The following is a 14,774-nucleotide window of genomic DNA, read 5'->3' as shown; positions in this document are numbered from 1 at the left end:
AATGATATATTGAACAAACCTAGATTGCTGTTAAGTCTTTCATCTTTTAGAATGGATTGCAGATTTGAGTTCATTAATACTTAAACTTCTTTTAAGTCACATTCTCAAGATAACTAAGGTTTTACAAAAAAATCCGATATCTCAGCTTGGACAATGCATTAAAAGTGTGAGGTTAGAGTCTGTCTATATCCAATCTTGAGTCAGACTGCTAAGGACATTTGGCCTCAGATCTTCAGGTGACCATCAGGGAATTGTGATCACTATCACCAAAATGCTCTCTCACCAAGAGATCTGACAATTGACGTAGTTCGTTGCTATGCACCAAATCCACTTTGGCCTCCCCTCTACTCAGTCTATGTACATATTGAGTCAGGAATCCTTCCTGGACGCACCTGACAAAATCCGTTCCATCCAAACTATTTCCACTAAGGAGGTTCCAATCAGTATGAGGGAAGTTGAAGTCACCCATGATAACCATGACACTATGACAACCCTGTTACTTCTATACCTTTCCAAAATCTGCCTCCCAATCTGCTCCTCTGTGGCACTTTGCTACTGAGGCATCTATAGAAAACTCCCAATAAAGTGACTGCTCCTTCCCTGTTTCTAATTTCCACCTATACTGACTCAGCAGACAAACCCTTCTTAACAACATGCGTTTCTGCAGCCTCTTTTACCTCCCTTCCTATTCCTTTTGAAACCTGTAAGCCTTGGAACATCCAACAACCCTAGTAATATCCAAGTCTCCATAATGGCCACACCACTGTAGTTCCAAGTACTGATCGATACTCCAAGTACATCACCGTTATTCCTGACACTTCCTGCGTCAAAATAAACACACTTCAACCCATCACACTGACTGCAACTTTGCCCTATTGACTGTCTATCCTTCCTCACAGACTGTCTGCTTATTGTATCTGTCTGTTTACTAGCTACCCCATCCTCTGATCCGTAGCTATGGTTTCCATCCCCCTGCCAAACTAGTTTAAACATTCCGAAAGAGCTCTAGCAAACTTCCTGCCCAGGATATTGGTACCACTCCAGTTCAGGTGCAACCTGTCCTCCTTGTACAGGTCCCACTTTCCCCAGAAGGTATCCTAATGATCTACTTATTTGAACTTCTACACCAGCTCTGCAGCCATGTGTTCAGCTGCATTCGCTCTCTGTTCATAGTCTCACCAACCCGTGGCACCAGTAGCAACCCTGAGATTACTACTTTGCTCGTCCTGCCTTCTAGCTTCCAAACTAACTTCCTATATTCACTTTTGAGGTCCTCATCCCTTATGTCACTGGTACCGATATGTACCACGACTTCTGGCTGCTCGCTTACCCACCCCCTTAAGAATCTTGTAGACTTGGTCTGAGACATCCCTGACCCTGGCACCTGAGAGGCAACATACCGTCCAAAAGTCTCATTCATGACCATTGAATCTCCTATCACTAATGCTCTCCTATTCTCCCCCCTTCATTTCTGGTGCCGTAGCTCCTGACTACTTTTTGGAGGCCTGCACATAACTCCAACTATGGTGTTTTTACCTCGGCTTTTCCTTAATTGTACCCACACAGATTCTACACCATCTGACCCTACTTTGTTTCTTACTATTTATTTAATTTAAATAAGGCAACTCCACCTTCTATGTCCACCTGCCTATCTTTTTGATAGGATGTATACCCTTGAGTATTCAAAGGCGTGGAATGCCTTGCCTGCAACAGTAGCAGAAAAATCCCCAACTTTATAGCATTAAATGGTCATTGGATAAACATATGAATGATAATGGAATAGTGTAGTTGGATGGGCTTCAGATTTGTTTCATAGGTTGGCGCAATATCAAGGGCCGAATGGCGTGTACTGCACCTTAATGTTCCATGTTCCACGTTCTATATTCAGCTCCCAATCTGGATCCCCTTGCAGCCACATCTCAGTGATGCCCCCTACATCATAGCTGCCAATTTTGAACTACCCTACAAACTCACTTACCTTATTCCTGATACTGCTTGCTTCCAGATATAATACCTTCAGTCCTGTATTAACTATCCTTCTTCAGCAGCACAGTGGCTCAGTGGTTAGCACTGCTGCCTCCCAGCACCAGGGTCCCAGGTTCGATTCTAGCCTCGGGTGACTGTCTGTATTGAGTTTGCACATTCTCCCCATGTCTGTGTAGGTTTCCTCTGGGTGCTCCAGTTTCCTCCCACAGTCCAAAGATGCGGTCAGGTGAACTGGCCATGCTAAATTGCCCATAGTGTTAGATGCATTTGTCAGAGGGGGATGGGTTATTCTTCGGAGGTGGATTTGTTGAGCCAAAAGAGCCTGTTTCCACACTGTAGGGAATCTAATCATTGTCATTCATTCATCCAATATGCTTGAAGTTTGCACACTCTTTCATATTTGTGTCTGTGCTGGAGATTTTAATAACCTCTCCTGAGTTCTGCACTCTTACTTCCTCCTTCAATTCGGGTTTTCTAATTTCCCCAATTAATGAGCCCTCCCTCTATACTTAATTTAAAGCCCAGTCTACAGCCCTCGTTATGCGATTCACTAGGACTCTGATCCCAGCATGGTTCAGATGAAGTCCGTCCCATTGGAAGAAGTCCCTTCTTCCTCACCGGTGCCAGTGTCCCATTTCAAACCTATTTCTCCCAAACCAATCTTTCAGCCATGCACTTACCTGTTCAATCTTATTGACCCTGTGCCAATTAGCTCATGGCTCAGGTAGTAATCCAGAGAGTATTACCTTATTGGTTCTGCCTAGCTGCTCATATTCCCTTAGCTGTTCATACTGCCCTCGGCTCTAGTTTTATCTCTGTCGTTGGTATACCTACATGGATCACGACTACTGAATCTTCACCCTCCCACCCCAAGTTCCTCTGTAGCCCAGGTGAGATATCTCGAACGTGAGCACCAGGCAGGCAACACAACCTTCGGGACTCTTCATTCTGGTCACAGAGAACAGCCTCTAACTATACTGACCCAATTACAACATTTCTCTGCTCTCTCTCGACTTGAACCATGGTGCTTGAACCATCCCTGCACCATGGTGCTACTGTCAGTCGGCTCATCCTCCCTGCAGTCTCCATTCCCATCCATACAGGGAACAAAATTCTTGAACCTGTTGGACAAGGACACGGGCTGACGTTTCTGCAAATCTACCTCCTGGATCCCTCTCCCTGCCTCACTCACAGCCTCCTGTCCCTGACCACTGGCTGAATTTGAGTTAGTTAGTCTAAGGGGTGTGACTGTCTCCTGAAACACAGCATCCAGATAACTCTCCCCCTTTCTAATGTGTTGCGAGGTTTGAAGGTCAGACCCTAACTCATCAACTCTGAGCCGGACTTCTTTCAGCAACCAACATCTACGACAAAAGTGGTCACTGCGAACCACAATGGGGTTGACCAGCTCCCACATCATGCAGAAACAACACATCACCTGACCCCTCCATCCTTATTTTATTTCATTAGTTTTGAATTTTAAAAAATTTTTTAACCGTTTTTGTATCTCTGCTTATGTAAGTTGTAACCAAGAAATTAACAAGATTCAATTTAATACAAATTCAAATTTAGCAGACCCCCTTTTTTTAATCAATCAAATCATAGCCCTCCCATGATGTCACTTTTCAGTTTCGCCCCAGTCAAAACTTCTACCGAATCAGAAACACTTACATTCCCAGACTGCTCTCCGTTTGTTCCCACTCAGCTTTGGTCCCGAAGTGTAGGCCCCAAATCCACAAGGTAAATTTTTATATTTTCTAACTTTCTCAGGCTGCTCTCGGTTTGCTCCTGCTCAGCTCTGGTCTCTTTAAGTGAAGCATAACTTACCTGATTACTTGCTGTACCTGCACTGGGACACCCAGATCTCCTGTAGTTCAGAGCTCTGTAATCTCTTACTACTTAGGTGATATGCTTTTTTTTTATTCTTTCTGTCAAAACGGACAATTTCATATTTTCCCACATTACATTCCACTCGGCAGATCTTTGCCCACTCACTTAACCTATGTCCCTTTGTAGGTTCCTTATGTCCACCTTACTTTGTTACCTATGTTTGTGTACAAAACAATCACTGGTTCCCCTTTATCTTCATCGCAAGTTACTTTTAAAGTTAAATATGATTTACCTTTGACAAAACCATGTTGATCCACATGTTTGCTTTGAATTTATCAATACTCTGTATTTTTTTAAATAATAGTCTCTAATAATAGCTTCTAAAATTTTCCCTATGACAGAAGTCAAGCTAACTGCCCTGCAGCTTTAGACAACATTTGGAATACTGAGAAGAGGCCTCTTCGGTGTCTAATTCTGGTTGCCCATTATAGGAAGGAGAGGCTTCAGAAAAGATTTACCAGGATGTTGCCAAAAGTGGAAGGCTTGAGTTATAAGGAGGGGCTGGATAGTCTGGGACTTTTTTCACTGGACTGAGAGGTGACCTTATAGATGTTTACAAAGTCATGAAGGGCATAGATAAGATGAATGACAGGTGTCTTTTGCCTAGGGTGGGGGATTTTAAAACCAGGGACATATTTTTAACAGGAGAGGAGAAATATTTCAAAAGATAATGAGGGGCAATTATTTTGCGCAGAGAGTGGTTCACGTGTGGAATGAACTCCCAGAGGAAGTGGTGGATGTGGATACAGATAAAAAGTTTAAAGAAATTTAGATAAGTACATGAATAAGAAATATTTGGAGGGATGTGGACCAAGTGCAGGCAGAAGGGACTAGTTTGTTTGGGATTATGGTCAATATGGACCCAAAGGGTCTGTTTCCATGTATCACTCAATGACTATGACTATGACTATTGGTGGAATGCACCTATTCCGTGCGTTCTGGAATATCCCCATAAATGGTTGTTGATTCATCTCTAATGACCTATCCCTTAACCAAAATTGACAGTTCACTTTCACCAGCTCTGCTCTCATGCAAATTCAAATTAGGAGTCTTAGACACATACTTCTCTTGTTTAAACTGTGGAGTGTTTTCACTATGACGTCAGTAATTATCCAAAGCCATTGGTCAAAAGTAATCCTAATATGGGTTGCTTGCTGATTAAACATTTATGGCACTAACCAGCCTTCTCTAATCAGCCTTCCTCTTTTTTTAACCACATACACTATTTAAATGTCGAAAGACAATTCACTGATTTATGTCATGTCAGCTAATACTGTCTTCTCATACTCTCTTTACTGTCTTCCCAAACTGCTACAAAGAGTCAACAAGTCCTTATTGATAACATAGCAATTAAGCAACACAAAGGCAAGACATTTGCAGAGCTAGTGCAACTTTATACTAGGGTCACAAGTACTAAATACGATGGCAAAGTATACTTCTGTCTCATTGAGTCATCCAATTATTCTGAACACTTACCAATATACTTGAAGGGTTTTCCCAGCTTAGTGAGTTGACTCAGACACAGTTCCACCACACTTGTTGTCCACTGACTAACTCTGCTAGGCTGATATGCATTTCCACCAATTGCAGCCTCTATTGACTGCAAGTAATAGAAAACTGATAAGTTTGCACAGCTAAGTGTTAAAAATTTAGATAGAACTGAATTATTCTCAATAACATCTTACCTCTTTAATAATGCCACTAATTTCGTCGACAATAAAGGCAGTCTCAAGAGGAAAGAAAAAGGTTAGTTTTAGACTTAATATCTTTCTAAAATGCTCTTACTTAAAAAATCTACTCACTATTGTTATGTCACGGAGATGAACCCCTCTGTTAATTAAACCAATCACCCAGAAAAGTTTATCTCACCTCATAATCTGTTAAAATATGAATGACAGAGAACTCACAAATTCCACTATTTAAAGAAATTAACCTCCTTCATTTAACTCTATAAGTGAACATTAAATAACTATTCACAATTCTAAGCCCCTCTTTCTTTTAATTGCTTATTATCTGCCTCCAATTCTATAAGAAAATGCTGTTCCAATAAGACTTATTAAAATTACATCAACTTAATTCCAAAACCACATAGCCGCTGTCTTCTCCTGTCTTCCCTCTTCTGGCTAAGGGTCTCCCTGGGCCATCTTCTTTCTTTTTACTGCGAGTATGTTTCATATGAAAAGGTACCTTTGATAGAATGCTTCCTAATTTCTTGGAGAGCAAGATGTTAGCTCTCCCTGCGTTTCTGTCTTGATGGTGGCAAAACAATAAATTCAAACTTGATTGGGATTTAGTGTCCTGCAGCATAATTTAAACTGACTGGTTAAATTCAAACTGTTGTCCATTAGCCAACAAAACTCAGGTATCCGTTTCACAGCCAAATGTTATATATTTTCAATTTTCCAGTACAATCTGGGACTGTCATCTTGTCACATACACAGGTGTTTGTAAGCTCTCAGTTCAGAACAGCATTCACTCTCTCTTAAAGGTACAGTACACACCTTCAACTTCATAACACTGTATAGTCAAGGCTTGCAACTGACAATCATCCATGATGCAAAAAAAATTATAAACTATGACATAGTATTTTCTAGTTTCTGAGCATATTGTTCAACCCTGATTAATAACCACAGCCGGCTGGGCCTGAGTATCCAAAATCCACAGCCACTGGGGAATTTAGACACAGTTTAAAAAAAATCTTGGAATAAAAAGATGGTTGCAGACTAATGACCAAACTGTAGTAAGCACCCAAGTACACAAATGCCCTCGCAAAAGGAAATCTGCCATGTTTAACCACAATGTCCTACGTTTGATTCCAGAGTAATTGCAAAAATCAATGATTTCTAACTGGCCTAGCTAAATCTAGGCCTGGTACCAGCTAAATGGCTCCTACAGAGTTTGGCACTGACTTGATGGGCTGATAGAATAGTTACATCATAGTGATTGTAATTCTGGATTTTCAGACAACACGATAAAACCTGAAGATACATGTTAGGGCACTGTCCTGGTTCATTATTAATTTGAAAATCTTATGTAACATTTCCAAGCCTTCTCTATCCAGCAGAAATAAATACAATTCTTTGAACACAGAATAGGAACAGGTCCTTTGGCACAGACTGTTGTGCTGAACATGATGCCAAATTAAACTAATCCCTTCTGCCTGCCCTTGGTCCATATCGCTCTATTCCTTGCATATTCAAACACTTATCTAAATGTCCTTAAACGCTCTTGTGGAATCAGCCTCCATCATCACCTCTGGCAGCACATTCCAGAGTCCTACCACTATCTATGTAAAAAACTTGCCCTTCACATCTCCTTTGAACTTTCCTCCCTTACTTTAAATGAATGCCCCCTGGTATCAGACATTTCAACTCTCAAGGAAAAAGATTCTGATTGTCAATCCCAACTATGTATCTCATAATTTTAGAGACTTCTAACAAGTCTTCCTTTGGTCCCCGCTGCTCCAGAGAAAACAACTTGAGTTTTTCTAGCCTTTCCTTATAGCTCATACCCTCTAATCCAGGCAGCATCCTGGTACTCTTCTGCACCCTCTCCAAAGCCGCTTCCTGTAATGTGATGACTTGAATTGCATGCAATACCCTTAAGTGTACCCTAACCAAAGTCTTATAAAGCTGCAATGTGACATCCTGACTCTTGTACTCAATAAAGGCAAGCATTTCATATGTCTTCTTTACCACTCTATTTATCTGCATGGCTACTTACAGGAATCACAAGATCCTCTATACATCAACGCTTGGTTTTGGTTAATCATGTTATAGTTATTAACAAAACTGCAGGCAATTTAAACCATCATGCTTGCACACATAAAAAGTGTCACCCAGTACCATTTCTCTGCCTCCTTGTAACCCTGCAAATACTTCAATTTCAGATAATAATCCAATTCTTTCTTGAATGATGCAATTAAGTGTGCTTTCATCACACGCTCAAGTAATGCATCGTAATTACCGTCAGAAGAAGATTTTCCTCATATATCTTTTTTTTGGTCAATTTCCTTAAATCTGTGCTCTCTTGCTCTTGATCCCTACATCTACTAAAAATCACACAACACCAGGTTATAGTCCAATAGGTTTATTTAAAAATACTAGCTGTCACAGTGCTGCTCCTCCATCAAATAACTAGTGGGGTAGGTTCATAAGACACAGAATTTAAAGTAAAATCACAATGTCATGCAATTCAAATGATATATTGAACAAACCTAGATTGCTATTAAATTTTTCATCTTTTAGGATGGGTTGCAGGTTTTGGTTCATAAATGTATAACCAAAACCTGCAAACCATTCGAAATGATGAAAGACTTAACAGCAATCTAGATTTGCTCAATATATCATTTTAATATATGCCCCACTAGTTACCCGATGAAGGAGCAGCACTCTGAAAACTAGTACAGGTAGACAACCCTTTATCTGAAATTCCGAAATCTGAAAAGTTCCAAAATCCAAAGGATTTTGTGAAGTTTTTATCTCATTAACAAGCTTGTGTGGCATGCAAACAGTTAACCCAACTCCACACCCACTCGATGCGTGTCACTCAGATACCACGTCAGGGGGTGGCAATGGCCCAGCACTGGCAGGCCTCAATTCTATCTCAGGGCCCGCAGTACTCACAGTGAGTCTGCTGTTTGCTAAGTCGCTTTTAAATTTCACCATCAAAATGCCACCTATTCTGAAATTTGAAAAATTCTGAATTTCAAAAACTAGCTGGTCCTGAGCATTTTGGATAAAGTTTTGTGTACTTGTACTTCCAAATAACCTGTTGGACTATAACCTGGTATTGTGAGATTTTTAACTTTGTCCACCACAGACCAACAACAGCACCTCCACATCATTCCTACATCTGAGCAAAAGGTTTTACTCCTGTCTACTTTTTAGACCCTTCAGGATATTGAATATGTTAATCAAATCTCCTCTTGACTTTTTCTTCTCCAAGGAAAAATGTCACAACTTCACCAAGCTGTATAACCAAAGTTTCTCATTCCAGAAAAAAAAATGTCAGGTGGGGTAAAAGATGGGGGCTTGTGATTGTGGGATTGGAATGGATTTAGTGGGTTTGTGGGATTGTGGGGCAATGGAGTTGTTGTGGGATTGATGGGGAGGGTTCGTGGAATCAGTGAGGAGAGATGGGTTACAGGATTGAAGAGGACATAGAGGCTGTGGGAAATGGAGGGGGTGTTGCAGAATTGATGCCGAAATCAGGTTGCAGGATTGAGCGTTAATTATGGGGAGACTGCAGAATTGAAGGTGAAAGATGGGCATGCTTTGGAGAGAGTGCAGAAGACGTTTACTAGATTGCTGTCTGGATTAGAGGATATGAGCTATAAGGAGAAAAATTCAAGTTGTTTTCTCTGGAGCAGCAGAGGCTGAGGGGTGACTTGATAGATGTCTATAAAATTGTGAGATGCACAGATCGATTCTGACTGTCAACTTTTTTTCCCAGAGTCAAAATGTCTAATACTATAGGATATGCATTTAAGGTGAGAAGGGGAATGTTCAAAGGAGATATGAGGGGCAGGATCTTTAACAGTGAGTGGTAGGAGTCTGGAATGCGCTGTCAGGGATGGTGATGGCATTTCAGCGACTTTTAGATAAGTACATGAATATGCGAGGAATGGGGGGAATATGGACAAAAGGCAGGCAGAAATAATTAGTTTACTTTGGCATCATGTTTGACACAACATCGTGGGCCAAAGGGCCCATTCCTATGTTGTACTGTTCAACAGTCAGTTCTGGTATAACATGGTAGTTCTGTTCTCATGCAATCCTGTATTATAAGTAGCACCATTCAAACTGTTGAGGCCAGAAACATATAATAACCAATACATGCTTTAAAAGTTCACACTTTAGGAACAGTATCTCCAATTTGTCAATCACCTTATAGCGATTTCGCATCAACGTCATAGAACATACAGGTCATTCTGCTATCTCCTTTAAATCTTTTTCCCTTTACCTTAAATTTATACCCCCTAGACACTGATTCCTCTATCAAAGGGAAAGGTTTCTTCCTGTCTGCTCTAGCTATGCTCCTCATAATTTTGCAAATCTCAATCATGTCCCTCTCAATCTAGTATTCTCTGAGGAAAACAACTACAATCTATCCAATCTCTCTTCAGAAGTGAAATCCACTAGCCCAGGCATCATCCTGGTAAATCTTCTCTGGAATCTCTCCAGGACTGTTACAACCCTTCTATAATGTGGATTCCAGAACTGCACACTATTATAAAGTCGTGTAGAGTACTCATGAACTGGAAGGCAGGAAGCTTGAACTTGGTTGTAAAAATGGTGGAGGGGCAGGGAGGGTGGGTGGGGAAGAGTGTATGGCTCCTTTAAGAGGTAGAGAGCATTTCAATGCTTGGAGATTTATATAGAAAATGTGTCTGTAAGGAACTGAAAATATACAGACAGTTCTAAAATTGAAACATATATCAATTGCCTGTGTGATTGGAAGCTTTAGGCTTGTTTTGATGTTTTGGCAGCTACCTTGAAATCAACCTATTAATTTAAACCAAGCACTTAGAAACTGAAAACCAATCAAATTTAAATCTGATGGTTTTTTAAGATTTGATTACTTACAATGTGGAAACAGGCCCTTCAGCCCAACATGTCCACACTGACCCTCCGAAGATCAACTCTCCCAGACCCATTCCCCTACATTAACCCCTTCATCTAACTATGGGCAATTTTAGTATGGCCAATTCACCTAAGCTGCACATCTTTGGACTGTGGGAGGAAACCGGAGCACCCAGAGGAAACCCACGCAGACACGGGGAGAATGTGCAAACTCCACACAGACAGTTGCCTGAGGCGGAAATTGAACCCGGGTCTCTGGCATTGTGAGGCAGCAGTGCTAACCACTGTGCCATCGTGCCACCTCATAAGCTGTTAAAGGAAGTATGAAAATTGGTATAACCTGCTTCTCACCCCCTATCTGTTATAAATGAAAGAAATCCTGATAAGCAACATCCTTTATAAGCAACAAGTAACAATTTATTTAACCCTAACAGTGAACAAATTAACAGAACTACTAACAAACTGAACAATTTTTCTCGAACCACTAACTATTCCTAACTGAACAAAATTCTACTGGTGTGCTACTCCAATAAACACAAGTCCCACTTACATAAATCCAAGTATTAAGAAAACTGGGGTTGTAATGTAAAGATTAGGTGAGAAAAATGTGTTTTATTTTGGTTACTTGTGATTGGTTAAATCAAAAGTAGGGAAATGGCTCTTAACATTGCTAAATAAGTTCTGGGGTTTGAAGACGCTTCCCAAATTTGCCAAGAGAGGAAGGATATACTTTTAGACATAGCAAATAGGTTAGAATTAGGTTTAACTAGGGATAAGAAGAGAGCTGAAATTGTAACTGAGTTAAGCAAGCATTTAGTTTTACCACAGAAACAGTCATGTGCAGTGGAGTTAGAAAAAATTAAATTGAAAATTAGACATTTGGAGTTAGGAAAAGGAAAGAAGGGCCCAGGCAGAAGAGGAAAAAAGGGAACAGAAACATTTTGAATTACAGTTGTAAGCAGATAAAAGACTAAAAGAAAAAGACAGCATTTGAACTTCAAGTTACAAATTAAACAGGATAGCCGACATAAAAGGATGGAAATGAAGGTAGAAGATATGTTTAGTGAGCAGAAGAGTGATGATGAGCAGAGCCACTGTAGCCAAAGACCTGATTGGGATAAACAGAAATATGTCAAATCATTATCAAAATTTGATGAAAAAGATGTAGAAGCCTTTTTCGTTTCCTTTGAGAAATGGGCCAGGCAGATGAATTGGCCAGACTATGTGGGCAATGTTAATTCAGACCAAGTTAGTAGGTAGGGTTAGTGAGGCGTTTGCAGCGCTGTCAAATGAGTATCAAGAGATAATGAAGATGTCAAACAAACTATGTTGAGTGCTTATGAATTGGTATCAGAATCATACAGACAACAGTTCAGAAACATAAAGGAGGAACCAGGTCAGACTTCTATTGAGTTTTAAAGAATCAAACATAACAACTTCGATAAATGGGTGACAGCATTAAAGATAGAGAAGGCATGAGAATTATACAGAGGTTATTCTGCTGGAGGTGTTCAAAAACTCACTTCCAGAGATGATAAGAACTCATAGCAGAAAATTCAAATATCAAGAATAGCTGCAGAGATGGCGGATGAATACGCTTTACTGCATAAATCGAAATTTAGCTCTGACAGCAAGTTGATTCCATGAGAGGTAGAAATTGGCTAAAAGGGAGATCCTTCAAAGAGAAGTAAAAAATAGATCGTATTGGTAACAGTTTACCATGTGAAAAAAAGATGTTTTCACTGCAATAAGGTATGACACACAAGTCACAGTAATGGTAGTTTAAGAAAGGCACTGGGAAAAAGGATATGGTAAAAAGGCTAAACCAGTGGGATTAGATGAGTTAGCAAAGAAAGTTCCAAAAGAACATAGAACAATACAGCACAGTACAGGCCCTTTAGGCCCTCCCCTATACCTTCCTCTAATCACTTTAAAATTATGCCCCCTTGTGACAGCCAGTTCTGCCCCGAGGAAAAGCCTCTGGCTATCTATTCTCATAGAGATGTACAGCATGGAAACAGACCCTTCAGTCCAACCCGTCTATGCCGACCAGATATCCCAACCCAATCTAGTCCCACCTGCCAGCACCCGGCCCATATCCCTCCGAACCCTTCCTATTCATATACCCATCCAGATGCCTCTTAAATGTTGCAATTGTACCAGCCTCCACCACTTCCTCTGGCAGCTCATTCCATATATGCACCACCCTCTGCGTGAAAGGGTTGCTCCTTAGATCTCTTTTATATCTTTCCCCTCTCACCCTAAACCTATGCCCTCTAGTTCTGGACTCCCTGACCCTAGGGAAAAGACTTTGTCTATTTATCCTATATATGCCCCTCATAACCTCCGATGCTCCAGGGAAAACAGCCCCAGCCTATTCAGCCTCTCCCTGTAGCTCAGATCCTCCAACCCTGGCAACATCCTTGTAAATCTTTCTTGGGATATAACATCAGTCATGGAAGGTTGACCCCATGGAAGGCAAAGACAAAGGCCATCAATGAAGTTCCATAACCAACCTTGAAAAATGAGGTGCTTCGATTCTTAGGACTAAATGGGTTCTATTGGAAGTTTGTTCCAAACTTCAGCAGTGCAGTGGCACCGTTAACCGATTTGCTGAAGAAGAACACAAACTTTTGGTGGACAGAACAATTCGATCATTCAGTCACAGGAGTGTGCTGGCAAACAGCAAGCTGGTTTGAAGTGTGTCTACTTCAATGCCAAGAGTATCCAGAATAAGGTAGGTGAGCTTGCAGCATGGATAGGTACCTGGGACTTCGATGTTGTGGCCATTTTGGAGACATGGTCAGGAATGGATGTTGCAGGCTCCAGGGTTTCAATCTTTCATTAAGATCAGGGAAGGTGGTAAAAGAGGAGGAGGTGTGGCTTTGTTAGTCAAGGATAGTATAACAGTGGCTGAAAGAACTTTTGACAAGGACTCGTTTACTGAGGTGGTATGGGCTGAGGTTAGAAACAGGAGAGGAGAGATCACACTTCTGGGAATATTTTATAGGCATCTGCAAAGTTCCAGGGATGTGGAGGAGAGGATTGGAAAATTGAATCGGAGCAGGAGTGAAAGAAACAGGGTGGTCATTATTGGGGACTTTATCTTCCCCAACATTCACTAAAAATGCTATAACTCTACTACGTCAGATTGATCAGTTTTTGTCGAATGTGTACAGGAGGGTTTCCTGACACAGCATGTCGAAGGGCTGACAAGAGGGGAGGCCACACTGGATCTGGTGCTTAGTAATGGACCAGGCCAGGTGTTTGATTTAGTGACAGGTGAACACTTTGGAGAGAGTGACAATAATTCAGTTTTGTTTAGTTTAGCGATGGAAAGGGATAGGTACATGCCACAGGGCAAGAGTTATAGATGGGGGAAGGGCAATTATAATGCAATTATGTAAGACTTAGGAGACATAGAATGGGGGAGCAAAATGCAGGGGATAGGGACAATCAAAATTTAGAATTGGTCTAAGGATCAGATATCGCGTGTCTTTGATAGGTATGTCCCTGTCAGGCAGGGAGGAAGTGATAAGGTAAGGAACCGTGGTTTACTAAAGAAATTGCATCTCTTGTTAAGCGGAAGAGGGAAGCTCATGTGACGTTGAGGCAAGATGGTTCAGATGAGACAATGGAGAGTTACAAATTAGCGAGGAAGGATTAAAAGAGAGTTAAGAAGAGCAAGGAGGGGACATGAGCAGTTTTTAGCAGGTATAATAAAGAACAACCCTAAAGTTTTCTATAGATATGTGAGGAATAAAAGGATGACTAGCGTAGGAATAGGGCCAGTCAAAGACAGAAGTAGGAAGTTGTATGGGGATCCTGTGGAGATTGGGGAGGTGCTAAATGAATATTTCTCATTTATTTTCACTCAGGAAAAGGAGAATATTGTAGAGAAGACTGAGATGCGGACTATTAGACTTGAAAGGATTGAGGTTAGTAAGGAGGAGGTGTTATCAATTCTAGAAGGAATGAAAGTAGATATGTCCCCTGGGCTGGATGGGATTTTTCTGAGAATTTTCTGGGAAGCTAGGGAGGAGATAGCGAGCTTTTGGCCTTGATCTTTGGGTCATCATTGTCTACAGGTTTAGTACCAGAGGACTGGAGGATTGCAAATTTTGTGCTCTTGTTCAAGAAGGGAAGTAGAGATGACCCAGGTAATTATAGACCCGTGAGCCTTATGTCTGTTGTAGGAAAAGTTTTGGAAAGGATTGTGAGAGATAGGATTTATAATCATCTAGCAAGCAACAACTTGATTGGAAATAGTCAACATGGATTTGTCAAGGGCAGGTCATATCTCACAAACCTCAT

General features: G+C 41.0%; 1 protein-coding gene across 1 annotated transcript in view; it reads right to left on the bottom strand.

Moving 5' to 3' along the window:
- Nucleotides 1-14,774, bottom strand: part of LOC140482605 (dynein light chain Tctex-type 1-like) — an 82,872-nt gene that overhangs the window by 45,839 nt on the left and 22,259 nt on the right. The window contains exons 2-3 of the mRNA XM_072580124.1: nt 5,562-5,603; nt 5,353-5,476 (exon numbers count right to left, since the gene is read on the bottom strand). Of these exons, the coding sequence (XP_072436225.1) occupies nt 5,353-5,476; nt 5,562-5,603 (166 nt within the window). The remainder of the gene's footprint in view (nt 1-5,352; nt 5,477-5,561; nt 5,604-14,774) is intronic.

Source organism: Chiloscyllium punctatum, chromosome 11 (assembly GCF_047496795.1).
Source record: "Chiloscyllium punctatum isolate Juve2018m chromosome 11, sChiPun1.3, whole genome shotgun sequence".
NCBI lineage: Eukaryota > Metazoa > Chordata > Chondrichthyes > Orectolobiformes > Hemiscylliidae > Chiloscyllium > Chiloscyllium punctatum.
The sequence above is the reverse complement of the archived record's forward strand: the minus strand, read 5'-3'. Positions and strand labels throughout refer to the sequence as shown.